Source organism: Coffea arabica, chromosome 4c (assembly GCF_036785885.1).
Source record: "Coffea arabica cultivar ET-39 chromosome 4c, Coffea Arabica ET-39 HiFi, whole genome shotgun sequence".
NCBI classification, from domain to species: Eukaryota; Viridiplantae; Streptophyta; class Magnoliopsida; order Gentianales; family Rubiaceae; genus Coffea; species Coffea arabica.
Genome location: NC_092316.1, coordinates 1,434,179 through 1,454,922, shown reverse-complemented (window position 1 = coordinate 1,454,922; position 20,744 = coordinate 1,434,179). Strand labels below are relative to the sequence as shown.

At 37.3% G+C, this 20,744-nt stretch overlaps 4 protein-coding genes across 10 annotated transcripts; all 4 read left to right on the top strand.

Annotated features, from left to right (window-relative positions):
• Positions 1-1,448: 1,448 nt before the first annotated feature.
• Positions 1,449-3,216, top strand: LOC113741727 (uncharacterized). The gene is made up of 2 exons (XM_027269328.2): positions 1,449-2,173; positions 2,510-3,216. Exons 1-2 carry the CDS (start codon positions 1,744-1,746, stop codon positions 3,007-3,009), a joined length of 930 nt encoding a protein of 309 aa, XP_027125129.2. The 5' UTR covers positions 1,449-1,743; the 3' UTR covers positions 3,010-3,216.
• Positions 3,217-4,862: 1,646 nt separating this feature from the next.
• On the top strand, positions 4,863-8,445 carry LOC113741754 (uncharacterized). Of its 2 annotated transcripts, XM_072045238.1 has the most exons (8): positions 4,863-5,074; positions 5,105-5,169; positions 5,246-5,546; positions 5,806-5,846; positions 6,954-7,117; positions 7,199-7,304; positions 7,384-7,553; positions 7,644-8,445. In XM_072045238.1, exons 3-8 carry the CDS (start codon positions 5,290-5,292, stop codon positions 8,193-8,195), a joined length of 1,290 nt encoding a protein of 429 aa, XP_071901339.1. In that variant the 5' UTR covers positions 4,863-5,074; positions 5,105-5,169; positions 5,246-5,289; the 3' UTR covers positions 8,196-8,445. The 2 variants fall into 2 exon arrangements, with proteins under 2 accessions (XP_071901339.1, XP_027125169.2); XM_027269368.2 differs by having other exon boundaries at positions 4,863-5,169.
• A 1,161-nt stretch (positions 8,446-9,606) lies between these two features.
• LOC113741834 (F-box/FBD/LRR-repeat protein At1g13570) lies at positions 9,607-11,911 on the top strand. 3 transcript variants are annotated; one of them, XM_027269475.2, is made up of 3 exons: positions 9,609-10,074; positions 10,464-11,380; positions 11,470-11,911. In XM_027269475.2, exons 2-3 carry the CDS (start codon positions 10,472-10,474, stop codon positions 11,548-11,550), a joined length of 990 nt encoding a protein of 329 aa, XP_027125276.1. In that variant the 5' UTR covers positions 9,609-10,074; positions 10,464-10,471; the 3' UTR covers positions 11,551-11,911. The 3 variants fall into 3 exon arrangements, with proteins under 3 accessions (XP_027125277.1, XP_027125276.1, XP_027125275.1); XM_027269476.2 differs by having other exon boundaries at positions 9,607-11,380; positions 11,483-11,911; XM_027269474.2 differs by having other exon boundaries at positions 9,609-11,380.
• A 2,196-nt stretch (positions 11,912-14,107) lies between these two features.
• Positions 14,108-19,765, top strand: LOC113742729 (glyoxylate/succinic semialdehyde reductase 2, chloroplastic). Of its 4 annotated transcripts, XR_011812858.1 has the most exons (14): positions 14,108-14,720; positions 15,646-15,724; positions 16,199-16,264; positions 16,894-16,969; positions 17,046-17,101; positions 17,652-17,736; positions 17,864-17,924; positions 18,182-18,234; positions 18,316-18,386; positions 18,488-18,560; positions 18,715-18,794; positions 18,884-19,019; positions 19,189-19,293; positions 19,369-19,458. XR_011812858.1 is itself a non-coding variant. In XM_027270657.2 (12 exons), the coding sequence occupies exons 1-12, from the start codon at positions 14,123-14,125 to the stop codon at positions 19,531-19,533; spliced, it is 1,488 nt and encodes a 495-aa protein (XP_027126458.2). In that variant the 5' UTR covers positions 14,108-14,122; the 3' UTR covers positions 19,534-19,765. The 4 variants fall into 4 exon arrangements, 1 of the variants encoding a protein (XP_027126458.2); XR_011812857.1 differs by lacking the exons at positions 18,715-18,794; positions 18,884-19,019 and adding an exon at positions 19,049-19,102; XR_011812856.1 differs by lacking the exon at positions 18,715-18,794.
• The last annotated feature ends 979 nt before the right edge of the window (positions 19,766-20,744 follow it).

Below are 20,744 nucleotides of genomic sequence, written 5' to 3'. Positions count from 1 at the left end.
AAGAACCTAATGCTTCGTTTAGAAGTTGAGAATTTGAATAGAAAAGAGAGAGAGAGAGAAGAGTTTGGATAGAGTATTATTCTAAATAATTACTGTAACATTTTTTTGTGATGCGATGTAGGTGAGATAAGAAGGTAGTTGAAAATATAAAAAAGTGAATTGAAAAATGTATTTATGATGCAAGCGAAATTTTTTTTATAGAAAAATTGGCTATCCAACTTTAATTTTTTCCTTTGTTTGTGAATTTTTAGTAAAAAAGAAAATAAGAGGATTCAGGAGGATGAATAGTAGACAAAAATTTTCCTCTCAAATTGGACAGAAATAGAGAAAAGGTTTGAGGAACCTTGTGAAAGTTTTTTAAAATACCTATTTTATCCTTAAAAAGGTCTTAAACAAATATTTAATAACTTTCATATCCAAAATCATTCCACTAATTTTCAAAATTTCCAAACAATAATATAACAATCCCTTATCTTCTCTTTTCTTTTCTCACAACTTAAAGTTTTCCCTTCTTCTCTTTTCTATCATAAACTCCCAAACCAAGCCTAAAAGCAGCAGAGACGGATTTTGGAACACTTGACAAGTTTTATACTATTTAACAAAAGTGAAAATAGCGACAACTCGACGAGTCATACATCTACTAACTATTAGTCATAACTCTGACAAAAATTGCCTTAAATTTATGTTGGAAACCTGTTGGGTGGAATCTTTCCCCACCTGGCTGATGAATGATGCCAAGGCAAGTCTGATTAGCAGTTGGTCAAACTCTTGTAAGTGATTTTGGTGTTTTGTAAAAGGAAAATGTTAATCAAATTCTGTTTTTTTTTTTATTTATCGTACTTCAATCATTATTCTATTATATACTTGAATAAATGAAAATTATATAATAAAAATGATACTAGGAATGTGATTAAAAAAAAGTGAAATGGGATTAACATTTACCTTATAAAATTCTGCCTTTTAGACCAAAAAAAAAAAAAAGAAAAGATAAGAAGAGAAGTGACTAGTTGCATATCTAGTCTCAATACTACTAAAAGTTTTGGATGGAGAGGGATATCTAATCTATGTAAAATTGACGGTGGTAAATCATCATAATTTACCTGTAGTCAATTTAAGCGCATCAACTGAAATGATTCTAACAGCTAGTTTGGGAGATGAGATTTGAACAGAAAAGAAAGGAATAGAAGAGAAAGACTGCATCTCTCACATTTGAGAGTTTTAAGTGGAAGGAAAGGAAAAGAAATCGACGGAATTGGAAGGATGAAAAAATAGTTACAGTTTAAAAAAAATTTCCGGCCCAAATCGGGCAGAAAGCAAAGGAAAGCACGGAAAGGCAGCAAAAAGTTTTTTAAATTGCCTATTCTACCCCTAAAAAGCTGTTGAATGAAATATTTATTTACTTATATATCCAAAATCACTTCTTTTCTTTCATAAACTCCCAAACAACATTAAAACCTCTTCCCTTCTTTTCTTATCTTTTCTTTTCTCTCGTGACTTAACATTTCTCTTCCTTTCTTTTCTATCCTCAACTCACAAACTAGCTAAGACTATTCTCCGCCATAAAATGGCAGTTTAAAATCCCATGTATTCAACAAAACAAAGAGAACAGCAAGACTTTTTAACAGTATTTCAGTCTCGCAGTTGCAGCGAATCGAATCGAGCCGGCGGTAACTGGAGGATTTGAGGATCGACCAGTTTCGGCGCCGAAATCAAATTATCCGGGTTGAACTTGCAACCAAACATATGGATATCGAGGGCAGCGACGGTTCAAAAACCTTGCTGGAACCGGGCTCGACGGTAGAATGCGGAAGGGGTTTGGGTCTCAAATCCAACGACAGAACCGTTTCCCGGCGTCACGTGGCATTTGAACTTGCTCCTTCCAATGAACCCAACAGGGTTCGTTTCCAGGTCATCGGAAAGAATCCCGTTTGGGTGCACAGCGGCGAACGTGGTAAAGTCAGCACCTTTAGGACTTGTGAGCGCGGTGAAATGGAAATTGGAGACATGTTTTGCGTTTCTGCCAAGACTCCCGTTTGGTTCACTGTCAGAAAAGCTGACTCTGTAGTTGACAATTTTAAGAGAGAGTTGGATTTTGAGGGTAGGTGTGAAGTGCGAGATTTCGATGCATTAGAGCCCGAGTCTATTGATATTTCACATATTGATCCTGTTAAAGGTATTGTCTTTTTTCTGTAATTCTTTCTATTTCAATTTTCTGGCTGATGTCATATGATTTCAGATATTGTCTTTATTCTTCGAGTTCATTCACTTTATTTAGCCCTTGATAAACTAAGCATCATTTAAACTATTTGGTTGATTAAGAACTCTGTTTTTTGTTTTTTTCGTCTTTCCTTTTCTCGGGGGAGGGGGCGGGTGTTTGAGGAAGAATTGGAGAATTGAGAGGTGAGATTTAAGCATGTTTGAATTATATGGGGTTAACAAAATTCTTATCAGCTATCAGTTCATATTGCTTATTACCTGATTTTTTTTCTACATCTTTTTGGAATTGCAGAGTTTGGTGTTCTGGTCATTGGAGAAGAGTTTGATGGCTATCCCAGGAAAATGATTAGGGATTTTAAGAACTGGGATTGGTTTCTTGAGGAGCCTGGAGAGGAGAGTGAGGATGATGGATTTGACATAAATAAGAGGAGGAAAAGTGGGAGAAGGAAGAGGAAGAAAGATGGACAAAATGAAGATGAAGACTGGGGTGGGGAGAGTGAAGAGGAGAAGGAGCTGCTTACAAAGGCAACAAAGGTCCAGAAAGCTAAATACTCGACAAGATCCAAGGATCGTGACAAACGGGCCAAGGATACTGGAAAAGGTACAACTTCTAAACTGAAGTACAGAAAACGTGCAGAGGAGGAAGATATTGATGAGGAAGAAGATGATGAGACGCTGGGTGGTTTTATTGTGGATAATGATCAGTTGGAGGAGGCAGGGGAAGAAATTGACGAAGAAGAAGAAGAGGAGGAATTTGAGGAAGACGAAGATGAAGAAGAAGTAGAAGATTGATGGCCCTTCGAAAGTGTAAAGGATGCTTGGGTGGTCTCTGCCTGTAAATTCTTTTGTGCTAACTGGTTCATTCATAGATTGCATGGGATGTTTAGTGTTTCCTCTACAATTAACTAATGTGCTTTCTGATTCACACTTGTATTTGCCTCGTTTCACACTCACCGTAATCTCTCCATGGATCGACTCAATCAAGGTCTTCTTTTATTAGATGCAAGATGCTAAAGCTATAGCTTGCTTATTGCGAAGAAAAAACATCACTACTTTGCCGATTCATTGAGCAGTCAATTTTATCCTATGATAACCATATCTGTCTTCTTTTACAGCTTTACAATTAAAATCTAACTTTCAAGTACAAAAGTGAAAGAAGATTCGTCTTGTCTTCACTGTGTTTGTCTGTGCTACGGGTGATGTTCTTTGATTGAGAAAGCTTGAACTCCTGTAATCTTGAATGGTACATAGTGACAGGATGATGCTTGAGTCGTTCAACATCATCATCTCATAAGCATCACCCGTGCAGTATTAAACAGGATTGCTGGTGAAGAGGCTAGTTGACATATGCTACGTGTTTGATCCATGTTCCCCTTGTAGCGTACTTGCTCCAAGCTATCGTGTTCTGCAGTCGAATTGTTGCTGCTTTTGATATACTATAATTGTGTTTTGCCGTGTGATACTCTCATGTTTACTAGAGGTCTGGAGCTGAGAGTAAGGGTCCTTCTTAGTTCGCTTGCCAGATAAAACCGTACCTAAAGGTATTTATATCGATTTGTTGGGCCAGCAAGTAGTATTTTTGTTAACATAAAATTGAGGACACTGCCCGAACAGTTATCAGAAAAATCGTTAGGATCAATTTTGCGTGAAATACACACAATATAATTTTATATGCACGCGGTATAACTTACTTTCAATAACGTGTAATTATAAAATAAAATTTTGCGAGTTTCACATATAGTGTGAGAACGAACGGTGTACAAGATGCAACTTGAATCTTATATTCTTATGGAGGCCAATTTTTGGTCATCAGCCTCTCGAAACAGTCGCTTCTCTGCCCGTCCTCCTAACATTGAGAGATCTTCTGTGAAACCTTTTATGCCGGATCTCCATCACAAACCGTACCTCCAATGACATTGGTCGTGTAGCCCTCGTTAGGGTGAAATGGCCTGGGTTCGGTCTCGAGCTCAGCAATCCGGCGTAATTTCCTGAGGATCGGTGGAGCCCGCTCTCTTTGGGATTGGGGGACTAGTCGGGTGTAGGTTCGGATGCTCCCAATTGAAAATAAAAAAGAGCATTACGATCACATTGCACAATTCATGATATGCAGTGATAAATGTTTTCTCTCTCTCTCCTTTTGTTTTCTTTTAATTTTTTTTGACATGATTACAAAAAAAAAATGGTGGTAGGATTTGGAGACGAATGATTCCTAAATAACAATATATAAAACTAATACTCCAAATATGGTGGAAACAAGACTAATGTTTAGTTAAAATAAAACTCACATCTAGTGAGATTCGAACTAAGAATTTCTAATTTCTAAAATCTCAACCTCGACAAATAAATCAAAAGCTTGTAGCCACAAATTTTTTTTAATGGTATTCAAATTTCAAACCTTGAAGTTATATATCCTTTGTAGTATTTGTTTTTCTTTTAATTCATTGTTTAACGTGCGGAAAATATCGTGGACGACCGTACCACGACTTCAATTGCGTTGACGAATAAACGATGGATTAGCCGGGGCACAACGATCAAAAGCGTGCCAGTTGTTGGTGCGATCAAGTCATCCCATCCCCAAATGACCCATTAGCACGAAGCTACGTCGTCGTTTCCAGCATCGAGAGCTACAAAAAAAAAAGTGGGGGCACCCACCGTTTTCTCACTTTCCCTATCGTCCTTCGGGCTCAAATATCTCACCACTCCCAAAAATAAGAAACTGAATATTTACTCACGAGTTTAGTAGGAGCAAAATTATTACTAGTATATATTTATTTATTAGCATATGTTATCTCGTGTCTAAATCTTTGTAAAATATTTTCCAATACGAATTTTGCAAGTTGGCAAAAAAGTGTTTATCTTCACCAGCGGGACTAGGGTTTTGCCTATCGCAAAAATCGCCACCACCGGAGAAAACCCTAGCTGAATAGGGGCAAACCGGGGAATTTCCATCAGGTTTTGGTTAGGGTTTCCACAGGTAAACACATAGCAGTATCATAGTGGAAATAATTTTGTAGTATTCGATTTGCAGGTATTTTTATAGGTAGAGACAGAAAGGAGAATCCTTAAGAACAAATGGATTATGATTACGTAGCCGCTGAACAGAATTTCTCCGCTTACGGAGTCGACGAACAACAATCTCACCACCGACAAGGTGGCGGGGAGGATGAGTATGAGGAAGATAACCACGGAGAAGATTACTATTCCGAACGCGGCGGAGGAGGCGGTGGAATAGGAGGAGGAGGTGGAGAGTTGGAACCACTGGATAACATAGATGATAGTACTACTGCAGGCCACGATTTAAAGCATTCAGTCGATGATTCTTCTGCAGGGTTAGTTAGTTATAGTTTAGTTATGGTTAGTTTGTAGTATAGTAGTAGTCTGTGTTGGGAATCAATCTCCTAGGGTTTCCAAAAATATTGATTTTTTTGCTTAATAGTTGATTGTACTAGGGGTCTTTTGCATTGGGGGAAGAGTTTTTTCGATGTGTAATCGAACCCCTTTGTGTTTTTGGCCTCTTAACAAAAAGAAATGAAAATGAGGGATGTGTGAACAATTTAGCAATAACTGTTGGTTTTTCTTCTGTGGTAGAAAACTCTTCGTTGGTGGTATTGCTTGGGAGACTTCTGAAGGTATTTCACGCTCTTATGTTTATATGTATTTCTGGATTTTCCTTGTCAAATGATGATGTATAATTGGACCCTTTTTATCTGAATATTGTTTTTATCTTCTGCCGTTATTCTCTTTTGCTATGAATTGTGAGGTTTGGCGCTATAAATAATTGCTTTGGTTTTATTTTCATCTAACAGAAGACTTCTGATAAAATAATGCTTATGCATGTGACTAGTGGACTTGCGGCGGGTTTTTAACTTTTGTCTGTGTTGTCGATAATTTGTGTTGATTGGGCATGTTTTTCTGTGAATCCTGAAGGTCTAATCTTTTACAGATCTAATGGAAAATGCTTTGTCACTCGGTGAAGACATGGTTAGTATGGGGAGCCTTAGGAGAACTGTCAACCATATTGCAAAAGACTTTTTCCTGTTGCCACAATTTAGAAGTGATATTTGTAATTTGCAATCAAAGACAATGTGGAAGATGAGTAGTTGAATGTAGAGAATTTGAATTTCATTTTCATTGTGTATGAGGGGTGGAGAAGAAGGGGGTGGGGAGTACACCTGAAGAAAAAGGGGCTTGGTGTGTCATTTCATCCCTTCTATTGCAGGGTCAGTGACGGAGGCTAAATGGATGCCCTATTTACAGGGCATAGTATAATTTCTTTTAAGGTTAAATAAGGATATACCTTAATTACATTGAGTGCTTGCACTCGTCTAGGAAGGCTGCATAACCATAATAAATTGTTGGAATTGGGTACTTACCAAAAAGTGAGATGATCTACTGAGAATCTTCATTTTCTTTTCGATTGGAATTACTAATTTCATATTTGTTTTATCATTTGTGGGCTGGAGGGGGGTTTTATGTTTAATTACGAGCATGAACTTTGCAATCTGTGCTTGATCTGTCTTTAGAATGTGACATTGGTAGTGTTGGGTTGGTTGCTTGTGGTTCGTTATTTCTACTTAATAATGCTGTACTTTTCTTGTAAGACGCGATAGTGCAGTAAATTTGGCGAGTGCTATGCAAGCTGCTTTTGACATGTCTGAGTATATGCGTTTGAATTGGGTGCCTGTTTTGCTTATTCAGCAATCTGATTTTGTCTTTCTTTATTTTTTTCATTCTAGAATCATTTAGCAGGTATTTCAGCAAGTATGGTGAATTAACAGATTCAGTTATAATGATGGATAAAATCTCTGGAAGACCACGAGGTTTTGGATTTGTAACATTTGCTGACCCTGAAGTTGCTAATAAGGTTCTAGAGGAGGAACACATTATAGACGGCAGAACGGTATAAGGTCTTTCTTATTGAGTGGTTCACCAGTTTTTCTTTTGCAACACATTTTTACAACCATTATTTATCTGACATCAGGTGGAAGTGAAAAGGACAGTCCCTAGAGAGGACATGCAGGGTAGAGGCGGGGTGTCAAGAACCAAGAAGATATTCATTGGCGGTATTCCATTAACCTTGACTGAGGGTAACTTTAACAGATCCATGTCATCTCAGTTTATGCAAGTTGATTAGTGTGTTCGACTTTAAATGAGCTTCTATTGCAGATGAGTTGAGGGAATATTTTTCTGCTTATGGTAAAGTTGTGGAGCATCAGATCATGCTAGATCATAAAACTGGGCGGTCTCGAGGCTTTGGCTTTGTCACCTTTGAGACAGAGGATGCTGTTGAAAAGATATTTACCGATGGACAAATGCATGAACTTGGTGGCAAACAAGTGAGTGCCAATGATCTCTAACCTTTTAAGATTTCGTTTCCCTTTTGTATTCTAAAGAAAGAGAGGTAAGCGGAGAAATAAATGTTTCAGGTTGAAATAAAGAAAGCTGAGCCTAAAAGATCTGGGTTTGATCACTCAAGTGACAGCAGGATGCGTCGTGGTGGTAGTAATTCCAACAAGTCATATGGTGGTGGTTATAGTGGTGGTGCTGATGGGTTTGGTGGTGGATATGGTGGAAAGATGGGTAGAGGATATGGCGGATATGGTGGATATGGTGGTTATGGTGGTTATGGCAACTATGCAGGAAACTATGGTGGAGGTGCAGGTTTTTATGCTGGATATGGTGGTTTCGGTTATGGTTTTGGGTTTGGTGGACCCATGTATGGTGGTGCTGGGTATGGAGCTAGCAGTTACGGGGCTCCTGGCGGTTATGGTGGTGGTGCTGCTGGCTATGGTAGTGGTAGAGGATATGGAAGTGGTTATGATGGTGGTAAAGGTTATGGTGGCGGTGGCGGCAGTGGTAGTGCTGCAGGATATGGCGGCCCTAAAGGTTATGGTGGCGGAGGTGGTAGCGGTAGTGGTGGCAGTAAGGGATATGGGAATGGTGGTGCAAGTGGGAGGTTCCATCCTTACCGGAAGTGACCTTTTGAAGAAGTCAGCTGTTAGACGTGATTTGACTGTTACAAGTTCTGTCAGGGGCTATATGTTTGGGGACGATGGTTTTAGCTTTTGCTTCTTTACCCACTTAATTTTGAATTCAAACAATTGATTTTCTTAGACATGGTTGTCTTTTGTTGTGAGAACTTCTTTGTAGCCGAATCTGTAGGGCAAGTAATTGCTGCTCCATGATTCTTACTTGTGAGAGAATCAAATGGTATCTGTTTCATTGGAATATTTTTGACAGACATAAAATTGAATGATTTTCTTTTAAACATTAGATAGAGCATCGGATCCCATGGTGAGGCTGTTTCAAAGAATTTGGCATTGTTTAAGTTTCCCATTGCCACTATGCTCTCAATTCCTGTTATGTACAAACCTTCACTTTCAGGAGCTGATTTAATAGAATGTTTTCCTCTCTTTCTTCAGAGCTCACGGGCATAAACACAAACACGAACACATGGATAAAAGGAGCGACTTTTTCAACACTTCATTTTAGTGGTAGTTCACAATAGAAGTGTAGATCTGGCAGTTAATTTAAAACGAAACTGATCAAAATTATTTATTTTTTACAATTTAAAGGAAGAAAGATAAGCAATGGAAAACTTGTGTAGAAATTTTAGGAATTTTTAAATTTTTTTCTCCGCAACACAATTTTTTCAAGTTTTGGTACTATATCATCTTTTATTTATTTTTTTTTAAAAATCATGTGTGGTTTTGTGTTTTTTTTTTTTTTTAAATGAGATGTTTCATATTCTAATGAAAGGCCAAAACTTGGGTAGATTCAGTCTTTAAAAACTCAATGACTCAAATTATGTTAAACCATCTTGAGATGTTATGGCACATTATAAACCATTGAATTTTTGAAAATCGAATTTACACACGTGTAAGTCTCATTTAAAAGTATAATATTATTCTAGAACTATTATGTTTGGGCATTAATGTCATTTTATCAAAATTTTGGACAAAAAATTCATTATTAACATTTGATTAATCAATGAAGAAGGCAAACTATTATAAAGTTTCAAGTTTAGAGGGGCAACTTATAATTAAATCTTTTTTATTTTTTATGTTTTTGGTCTAGTTGAGTTCTCCTCTGGAGATTAGTTAGAATAGGTAGGATTTAATTTTCTTGATCAATTTGAATTCTCCTCAATATATGAATGGAATGACAAATACTTGAGTAGACTTGATTTAAGTAAACTTAGCGATCTAAAATTCGTCACACCATTTTACCAACTAAAGTATTGAAGATGTGGTGAAATTTGAGCTATTAGATTTACAAGTTTGTATATAACAAAAAGTTTGTTATATTTTGAATTATTGTTAGACAAATTTTAAAATTTAATTATGTTGATATAATTTTTTTTTTTAAACTTTTGCACGGATATTCACACACGAGAAAAAAAACTGCATCAAGAATTCAAGATAAGGAAAGGAAACTTCACGCACTGACCCAACAAACATCAAACTCCTCTCTTTTGCATACGTATCAGAAACGATCAAGGGTTACACATAGAAAAGGAAAAGGAAACATCACGCACTTGCCTAACAAACGTCAAACTCCTCTATTAGATGGAGGGAAGATCGAGGGCTGTGGCTCGCTCACGTTTTTGTGAAAGTTTTGCGTCGGTTTCTCTGAATCGACTTGTTGATTAGTGGATTTTGCAGTTTTTGTCTGAATCGAATTTTGCGGTTTTCCTCTGCGTTAATAGGTTGCAGTTTTCCTCTCCCTTTAATAAATCGACGTCTCTATTTTGAAAACGAGGTCGATTCTGCAGTTTTTCTCTGAATCGACTTTTGCCCCTTAATCAGACGTCGATTTTGCAGTTTTCCTCAGTTTTCTTTTCTGCCTTAATTAGAGGTAATCTACGTCTCTATTTTGCGATTTTCCTCTATTTTGCGATTTTCGTCGGTAATTGAGTGTGAGTTCTTAATATCTATCTAAATAATAAGTGTCTAGTTGTTGTCACCGGCGCGTGTCTAGTTCTTAACATTTGAATGAATAAGCAAGCAGCATTCTAGAGTAAGTAGGTCGTCGGATTAGGATATAGCTACTTTTAGGAGTTTTTTTTTTGGGTAGAAAAATGTACGAGTAAAAGGATTGATTGTGAAATATGTTCACCTGTAAATGTCTCGGTGTTGGTTGATAAATATTAGCTAATTTTTCTCTATGGCTTGTGAATTAATTATGCACTTAATTTTTTTTTTTTTTTGAGTTGAGTTGATTTATTTTTTTGAAAGCGTCTGCAGTATCAATCATGAGTACCGTATTTAGTGGTATTATTAAAAGAAAGAGGACAAGAAAAGGGATTAAAGCAGTAGACCGTATGCCAAACCTTCCCGAGCTCCCCGAAGAGATCATATATAATATCGTGGCACTCCTGCCTGTAGTAGATGCTGCGAGGACGAGCATGTTGTCGAGGAATTGGAGATATAGGTGGACCGAAACTCCAAACCTTATACTGGACAGGCGATTTTCTGAACGATTGAGCCTGAAATACGGATCAACGTTCCAGGATGAATACATCGCGATGGTGGATTCATTACTGTTTCAGCACCCTCGCCCCTGCATCCAAAAATTTGTTCTTGAAATCCCGAAATTGCCGACAACCCATTTCTCCATCATCACCGACGACTGGCTGCTAACACTAGCCACCAACGGTTTGAGGGAACTGAATCTTGATAACTCCGCAAACGTTGCCGGGCGGTACCTCACCATACACACCTGTTTCTTCTCAGAGTTTCCTGAACTTACACGTGCCACACTGACTAACTGCTGTTTCCGCACGCCGCTTAAAACCCAAGGCTCCTGCAACCTGACTCATCTTACTCTAAACCAAGTTACCTTCCTGCCACCGTCATGGCCCTCTGACGGCCGCTTCATTCATGCGCCTCAGCTTGCGGTTTTGGACTTGAGAGACTGCAAGGGTCTCCATTGCTTGAGACTGCGCGCTCCCTCGCTGAGAAAGTTGATTCTTTTTCGGAATTGGCAACTTGATTTGAGCTACTTTATCAGGTGCAAGAATCTAACAGATGTCCGCATTACTACTAGGCTCGCCGGAATTCAACGTCTTAGACACGGTAAATACGGTAGCATCAATTTGACGATGCTCATTCGCAGCTGGCCAAAGCTCACCCAACTTCATCTGGATGCAACTACACGCAAGGTGCTGAATTTTTGTACTGCTACTTTCTTTCTTATTTTTTCGTTTTTTTTTTTTTTTTTTAATGGTTGTCCATTGCTGCTCTCGAGCAGCATCTGGCTGCAGATAGTGATGGTATTCGTCCCAGGAGGTTTCCAATCCGAATTCAAAGATTGAAGCAGTCCTCTACTTAGTAAGCAGTTGCTTCATCTTGTGGAGGCCCGCCCGGTGATTCAGTTAATGTCATGGGCTGTGTCTGATCACTCTGTTGGGAATCGGGGAATGCATGCGACTGATATTATTGATTTCATCTCAAAGGGCATCGCCTGAAGCGCCAAGTGATTCTCGAACCATTGATTTAAACTTGCATTATTGTCAAGACGACTATTTGTTTCTTTATCTCAAATGTTGGTTGGTTGAGTAACAAAAAAATGTAAAATTTTTCCACAAAAATTTACAATCCAAATAAAGACTAAACCATTGGATAAGTATTAGAAATCAACACATGTTGGCTCGCTTCATAAGAAATGATAACATCTTTTGAGAAATTGCATACTTAAATTTTGCTACTAAGGATGTGAGAAATATGTTGATGGATAATATATGAATATTCAAACTATTTTTGCAAAATTAAAAAGGAATAAGTATTGATATTAACAAGGCGGTACTAGTCACTTAATCCATCTGGCAAAATTGTTCAATCCCCCCTAGTGCAAATTCACAAAAACGTTTTAAAGTCACAAAAAAAATTTATGCTTGTGTTTTTGATCAAGGTAGCAGTAAGTAGAATTGTGTCAATGAGTACTGAAAAAAAAGGAATATCATACTCCCCCGTCCCATAAAAATAGACTAATTTTTTGTATATCTATGTCAAATTATAGGCCTATTTTCTTTTAAGAGAATAGTTAGTTTTTAGCAAATGCACTACTCCATTAATTAATTATTCTACTTGAAATATTAAACACGGTACTAATAACTAGATCTACATTAACTAATAAGGGGTATTTGAAGAAAATATGTACAAAAAATAATTGTTGTAACTATATTAACTTATTCTTAATTTTTGTGACAAAAGAAATAGACCTTATGTTTATCGGACAGATGAAGTATATATATATACACACACACTAATTGATATTGTGCAAGAAACCTGGGAATGTTGGGTCTGTTTGGCAAGCAAGTTTTTGATCAAATTTGATTGTTATAAGTTGTTTTAACAATTTTAACTACAATAATCTCAAAAAAAATTTCAAAAATTTTAAACTATATATTTCAAAATATCCAAAATTTTTTACACACTTCAAAAATTTTTCCTACAACTTTCACAGTAAATCATAGTAAAGTTTTAGATAAACATCCAAAAAACTCACTTGCCAAACTCACCCAAAAATTTTTTATAGAAAAATTTTTGAATATTTTGAAGCGTTTAGTTTAAAAATTTTTAAAGTTACTGTAGTTAAAATTATTAAAAAATTGATAGCAATCAAAAACTTGCTTGACAAACTAGACCTCATATGCTAAACGGGCCGTTGTCCATGTGGGCAACAGCTTGCATCAGCTATCATAATTAAGCTTTTGACTACAATACTCCTCCAGGCAGGCAACAACATTCAAACTATTTTTTTTTTTTTTTTTTTAGCAACGCTATATTTGTATAGTTTACTCTATCCTAATTTAGGGGGAGGGGAGTCTAAGAAGACTGTTGTAGGAGCTAGTAGGTATACAGATCCAACTAGATCAAGGGAGTGTTACGACACAACTTTTAAATTTTTTTTCGCTGCTGATGAAGTTTGAACCCTCCCTGATGGCCACTGAGCCATTGGCCCAATGGTTACAACGTTCAAACCACTTCTTAAACCAAAATTTTGATACTAGTACATCATTGTACTGGGTCAAACTCAAACTACTGAATATTAGGATTAAAAAAAAATGTTGGCCCACAACATTTTTCTTGTAGTAATATACTTTTTTGCTAGCTTCCGGCTGACTGAGCTATGTTGGGAAAGCCAGCACCATTAAACGAGCCAAGCTCAAAGGAAGTTCGTGGCATCTAAATTTGAATATGCAAGTTTGATTTTTTCCGCCAAAAAAAAATCTGGAAACCTGGTGATATAATGACCCAATTGTCAAGTGTCACCTGATTGCTTTGGTCGTAGCCGTCACGCGCTCAAATGGGGCAAATCTCCTATATACTATTAGCAGTCTTTACGGATCATTCAATGTTCATCACAATTTAAGCTGTGGCATTTTAGTGTCATTTTATCAAAATTTTGGACAAAAAATTCATTATTGACATTTGATTAATCAATGAAGAAGGCAAACTATTATAAAGTTTCAAGTTTTGAGGGGCAACTTATAATTAAATCTTTTTTATTTTTATTTTTCTTTGGTTTAGTTGAGGATTTAATTTTAAAGTTCCAAGTCTCGAGATTTAATTTTCTTGATCTATTTGAATTCTCCTCGATATAAGATTGAAATAACAAATATTTGAGTAGACTTGATCTATGTAGACTTAGCGATCTAAAATTCGCCACATCATTTCACCAACTAAAGTATCGAAGATGTGGTAAAATTTGAGCAATTAAATTTACAAGTTTGTGTCTACCACATTTTTGCTGATTGGAATAGGATAGGGGTAAATACTTTTGACAAAAAAAAAGAATAGGTAGGGGTAAAAATTTACGATTGACAGAAAAAAAAAATTCTCAAATACTCATTATTCATCTTCCGAGTGGAAGTCATGCTCATAATTGAGGAATCGCGTTAATGCTTGTTGCGCTTTTTCGCCGAGAAGCAGCCACCCCTGCCCCATTTTATGCCTTTTTTTTTTTTGGGGAGGGGGGGGGGGGGGGTTGGGTGTTGGATTTTGTGGAACTTTATCCAGTCAGAATCTTTGTGGTCCCCAGCGTCTACGAGTTCACTGTTCACACCCCAGAACCTGATCTTGCCGCAGCTCTCGAGTTTTCACAGTCACACAACCGCAGTTTTGATGTGGCAGAAGACCATACTGCCTGCAGTCTGACAGATTGCTGGTCTGGCATCTGGGTGTTGGGCATACTGAGAAGAGACGACAAATTACATTACAAGGAGGCCGGAATGGCCAAAACTCTCCTTTTGAAAACCACTCCCGATTTCAGTCAGCATTACCTCTACCTCCGCCACCCATCTTTCAACCTCTATTCACCGCCAAACGTAAAAACTAGCTGTTTTCCACAGGTTATGGCTATGTGTTCAAGTTTTTATCCTCTTTTGCCCATCAACTTTGGAAACAAAGCCAGACTCATCTTTCCTTTCCCAACTAAACCTCAATCTCTTGTCTGTTTCAAGGCGTTTTCATCTCAGGCCGATACTTCTACCACCAAAGGTAATTGGGTTTTCTGCTATGTTGCTTTCTGTCGCTGTCTTTTTACTGCTCTTTGGGTTTTGCTAACGACACCCTTTCGGTTTTCATTTCGCATTTTTATGGGTCAATTGAAACTGCTACTTGATTATGCATAAGGAAAAAAATTCAAGATATCGAGCTTGAATTTCTGTTGAATGCAAGTAAATCTGCAAAACGGGCTAAGTTGAGGACGATAATAACGTAAAAAGTCAAAATGCTCTTGTCGGATGCAAAGAAGATTGAACAGATTACATGATGGTATAGCACTGGTTTTGGTTTTGGTTCTGGGAGGGTAAACGATTGGTTTTTAAGCTAGTTGATGACGTAAATGGGAAGGAAGCAATATTAAATTCAAATCGTATTGCGCTCCAACCCAAGGTGCTATTGCCAACCATTGATGGTCAATATAGTGCAGTCAGTTTAGTGAATATACGGTATCTCTATACTTCTAGTTTAGTGAAATGCTTTTGGCAGCTGCTATTTGTGCAGCTTCTTTCGGAAGCAATTTCAGGCTTATATTTCCTGCACAGTTCGACTTCTACAGATGGTACAATGCTGGAGCAGAATTAGCGAAGCACTTTTCTCATTAATTGCCTGAATTAGCAGCAGAATGCTATCATGATCCAGCATGAGATCTAGCATTCGCATTCACATTGTTACTAGAACTTATTGAGACATGATAAATATATGGATGGAACTAAATTTTTAATACTACCAAACACAGCTGAAAATACTTATGGAGTTAGCTGGACAGATTCTTCTCGGACGAACACTGCACCTTGGCACATAAGCACAGCTTTTGTCTTCTCGAGAAAGTTTAGCTTTCTGCCAATTTTGCATCACGCGCGCACACACACAGTTAAATTGTCCTTTTTACTAACCAGATTTTCACTTGTATGTGGATTAGATGACATTCCAGCTCGCATTGGCTTTCTAGGTCTTGGAATTATGGGTTCTCCAATGGCCCAAAATCTATTGAAAGCAGGGTAACTCAATATATCTTTTTCTTTTTTGATTTCTTGTGCAAGCCTCCCACTTGGGACTGAAATTTTATTGCAGACTGTTAGTAACATGATCAGAATTCAAATAAGTGTAACAAAAAATGGTGGTTCCAAATGGTAGACTCATTCTCATTCCAGCTATTTTCTAATGGTACTCCCTGAGTTGTGAAACCTAAAAGATTATTGGTATATGAAGTTGCATTCCCTCATAAAATTTTTCTGTTTTGGATAATTTTGCTATATCTTCTCTTTGCTCTTCTTTTGACCAGTACAGAGCAGCATCTCTAAGGCTGGCAATGTAACAGAAGAATCATTTGAAAATCAAAGAACTTCATGACAGACCTGCATGTGGTATCCTTAGAAAATGGGAAAATTAAATCATCCTTAAACAACATACTTATTTTTCAACCTGAAATGAAATTTTCATCTCTAATTAGCTGCCAATTGCCATGCTTGTAGATGTGATGTTACTGTCTGGAATAGGACCAAGAGCAAATGTGATCCACTTCTCTCCATTGGTGCTAAGTAAGTATCTGATGCACACATTGTTATCCTAAGCAGAGGGTCAGACTTCAGTGATATTAGTTTCCTCTTAAGTTAGTGTGCTGGTATTTCTGTCTGTAAAGACCTATACCTTGAGATAACTTGTTATATTGTTGTCTACTACTGCTTTTCTATTATTCCAGTTATCAAGGCGTGTCTCTCATTAATCGCAACCTTAATTTCCGCTTCAAATGTTTCAAATTCAAGATGGAGTCCTGTGGTGTAACTTTACTTGAGAAATGCTTTGATATTCCGTTAACAACTAGAATAGCAACAAATGATTTCCTTCATGTTGTCCTTATCCTGATCCTTTTGCTGTTTATGTAGTGGTTAATATGCCTTAGTAGCTGAAAGAATGTGATACTTAACTAGGGCTACATGCATTCAGCATCCCGTTACTCATGCTATTTGATTTTTTTGTCGTCTGATATCTGGGCATTTTTTTAATTACAATTTTCAAATGCCTGTGCTGACTTTTAGCCATCCCATGGACTAAGTGTCTTCTTAAGCCAAAGTCAAGTAAAGACCATGTCAATGGGTCTCTTATCTTGTATCAAACTTGTTCTTGGTGTTGCCTTTCATGTCTACATAATCAGTAACTTTTTATGCAGGTATAAAGCCTCCCCTGAGGAAGTGGCAGCATCTTGTGACATCACATTTGCAATGCTTGCTGATCCTGAAAGTGCTGTGAGTATGCCTTATTTCTTGCACTTGCTTGCCTCATGTTTGCTAGATTCAGTTTTTAGCATTAATATTTTATTAGGCAGATGTTGCTTGTGGAAAGCGTGGAGTTGCTAGTGGAATGGGTCCAGGAAAAGGGTACTGAACCTTTAACTGAAACTAATATTCTGTTATTTGATCTGATTATTAGTGGTTGCGGACAGACAATATGTTGTGTTTTTCAATTATTGTCGATTGACTGCAGCTGAAAAGGCTGGCATGAACTGCTTTGTTATGAACGAATGTGATATTTGATACAACACTCGTTTATTTACTTTCTCCATCCCTAATTGAAGATCTTAGTTTGCTAATAAATAAGAGTGGAGAATTTGAAAATATTCAATTTTATAATGGAAAATTATGTAACATTTATTGACTCTGGGAAAATGCCTTTTTTGGCATATAAAGTGTTAAAAGATGTAATTTGTAATTTTTTTTCCAAGGTAAAATCCTCAATTTGAGGAACATTAATATTGTTTTAGGAGTCACATTGGAAAACCATAGAGTGGAGGTGTTTAGATACCTTGCTGGACTACTGCACAAAAACAAAAGAAAAAAAAAGGTACTGAAGAAGTTCACTTCCAAGAGCATGCAGTGTTCTATGTGCATGATATATTGTTGGCATTCTAACCTGTATGGCTTCTTGCAGTTATGTAGATGTCTCTACAGTTGATGGTGACACTTCAAAATTGATTTGTCAACATATTAAAGCAACAGGAGCCCAGTTTTTGGAGGTAGATTTTATGATATATACCTTCATTCAAAAATTAATCACATGAATTGAGTTATAGGTCTCTTCAGTTACTTCTTGGGCTACTGCTAAATAATTGGTCTTTTCTATTTGTGTCATATCTTGAACAGGCTCCAGTTTCAGGTTCCAAAAAGCCTGCAGAAGATGGACAGCTCATTTTTCTTACAGCAGGTAAGTTTTAATATTTAAAATAACTAAGTGGACATTTTGTGCTTGAGACTTTTTGGAAAATCGCTTTCCTTATTTACATTCTAGTACATGTATCAAAATTTTCATAATTTTGAATAGAAAGGCAAATAGTGGGGTAAAAACCCATGTTCTTGATTAGTGATTTGGGTCCATTTGGCATCCAAGATGTTTTGGTAATATTCTATCTTGTTATTGTCTTTCTTCTTTTCTAAACTGTAGACATGGCTGCAATTCTTCAGGTGACAGATCTCTATATGAAGTGGTTGGTCCACTATTGGACATCATGGGAAAGGTTGGTGCTTTGCCCTATTTGTGGTGAATAGGAAACACATGCTTCTTTTCCATTACTAGTTTATCTTTGTCATTATCTTAGTCAAGATTTTACCTTGGGGATGTCGGCAATGGAGCTGCCATGAAACTCGTGGTAAACATGATCATGGGAAGGTAATGCAAATTTGCTATTGAGATATTGTTAGTTGTTTTTTTCCTTATTTATGGAAAGTAAAGCAACTTTTGCTTGAATCAGTCTTTTGAAACAATTGCAGTATGATGGCATCATTTTCTGAAGGATTGCTCCTCAGTGAAAAAGTTGGACTCGACCCAAGTGTTCTGGTTGAGGTACAACTTTGTGTAGGAAACCACCTTTTTCTATTCATACTGAACAGAAGTGGTTTCTTGTCGATAAATTATGTACTTTTATCAGTTTAAATACCAATCTCCAGCTGCAAGCCATAATAACTTTGCGAACTTCGCTATTGACTTTGTCTAAAAGATAAGAATTTGGAGATAAATGCTGGTAGACATAGTCTTGTGGATTATTGCCTGCGAAGTTGGGCAATGAAGGTAATAAAGGTATCTTGACTGCATAAATTTGTAAGGGAAGTTAAGTCAAAGATTGTATGTAAATTCACAAAGCCCTGAAATCAGTCATGAAATTACAGGTCATATGGTTATTGGACATCCTTCTCAAATTCATTTAACAAAGTCATCGAACAATATTCATTTAGCAAAGCAGAATATTCATGTTCAACGGGGTTGTGAATAGATGAACTTTTCACTGGTGAAAACAATAGGAAGGTAATAAGTTGCTTGGATTATTGTTACAGGATGCTTTCAATATTCAGCTCTGACAAGAACAGTCCATTGCTTCTAATTACAGGGTTTGACAATTTTTCTAAGTTATGTCTCAACTCATGAGAGTATTCCACAGCTTGGCTGATTCTGGTACCTAAATATCATTTTGCAGGTTATCTCACAGGGTGCCATAAGCGCACCAATGTACTCGATGAAAGGGCCTTCTATGGTTAAATCCCTCTATCCTACTGCCTTTCCCTTGAAACATCAGCAAAAGGTTTGTAACCCAACTATATCAATAAGAAGGCATCGTCCAAAAAAGGCTTCTGATCAATGGAATTTATCATCGCAGGACCTTCGGCTTGCATTAGGACTAGCTGAATCAGTTTCACAATCAACTCCAATTGCAGCAGCTGCAAACGAACTTTACAAGGTGGCAAAATCTCACGGTTTAAGTGATGATGACTTCTCAGCAGTAATTGAGGCACTGAAAGCGAGAATACAGGACAAAAAGTGACATTCTATGGCCAGAATTCTTGGTAACTCGAGAAAATAGCTGCCCTCTATCCCACACGTTATGCTAGCACACTCTTGTCTCAATCAGTTCAAATTCCAAAAATTAGGCTTTAGGTTTATTTCTTTCACCTCTAGGATGTGTAATATTTGGCTGTTGCTCTTCCATTCCCTTTGTTAAGCGAAAGTGGCTGTTGTGCTAAACTTTAATCATGATAAATTGAGTAGTTCGCTGATTCCGATTGTTGAATATGTTACCTGCGGTGTTACACATGTTGCGAGTATATCCTAGAAAGCAAAGCATTTATAATGACTGATTGTAACTAATTGCCTTATCCCAAACTTACAGGTCGTCTAAGAAACATCCCATCCCATATGATATCCCAAACTAATTGTCTTTTCACTTGCCACTTGTATAAATGCTATGCTGCACTCGTCATACTAAATGACCATCAAACAAAGGTGGTGTTTTGTGTCTGTGCTTGTTTTCTTTTGCCGAGAATGGACCTTGCTTGCTGTTTACCTTTGCATGTTAGTTTAATTCGCGGTATGGAAATGGGAGAAAGGGCATACACCATATTTAGTTCCAGAGGATATACTGCATTTTGCACTGGGGAATTTGAAGAAAATCTCAAGAGGGGGCCATGCTAAATATTTCAAGACATTTCGCGGAGTGCATTATTTATATTAGCAAGACATTTGCTCTACCGGCCTTCCATGCTTGGTTTCTCCGAATCGACTTCTGCACCCTTGCCCTGCATACCTCCCATCCCATGGATTATCTTCTTCTTCTTCTACTAGTAAATTGTGGTAATCAGTCACTCAGTTGGGAATTAGGGAATGCATGCTACTGATGTTATTGGTTTCACCTCAAAGAGCATCATCGCCTGAGTGGGCTTCTCTACAATTAGCAGCGGCTATATGTTAGGTTAGGTTAGGTTAGGCCCTCAAAAAGAGTACTTTTACTTTCTCTCTGCCTGAAGCACCAGGTGATTCTCGTCGAATCATAATAATGATTCATTGTCAAGACGACCATTTGTTGATACTTTGTTGATCGAGGTAGCAGTAAGGAGAATTGTGTTAATGAGCACTTTAAAAAAAAAAAAAGAGAAGAAGGAAGATCATACTCCCCCCATCCCATCTCATAAAAAGATAGCCTCCATTAACTAATTATTCTACTTGAAAATTGAAATATTAAACACGGTACTAATAACT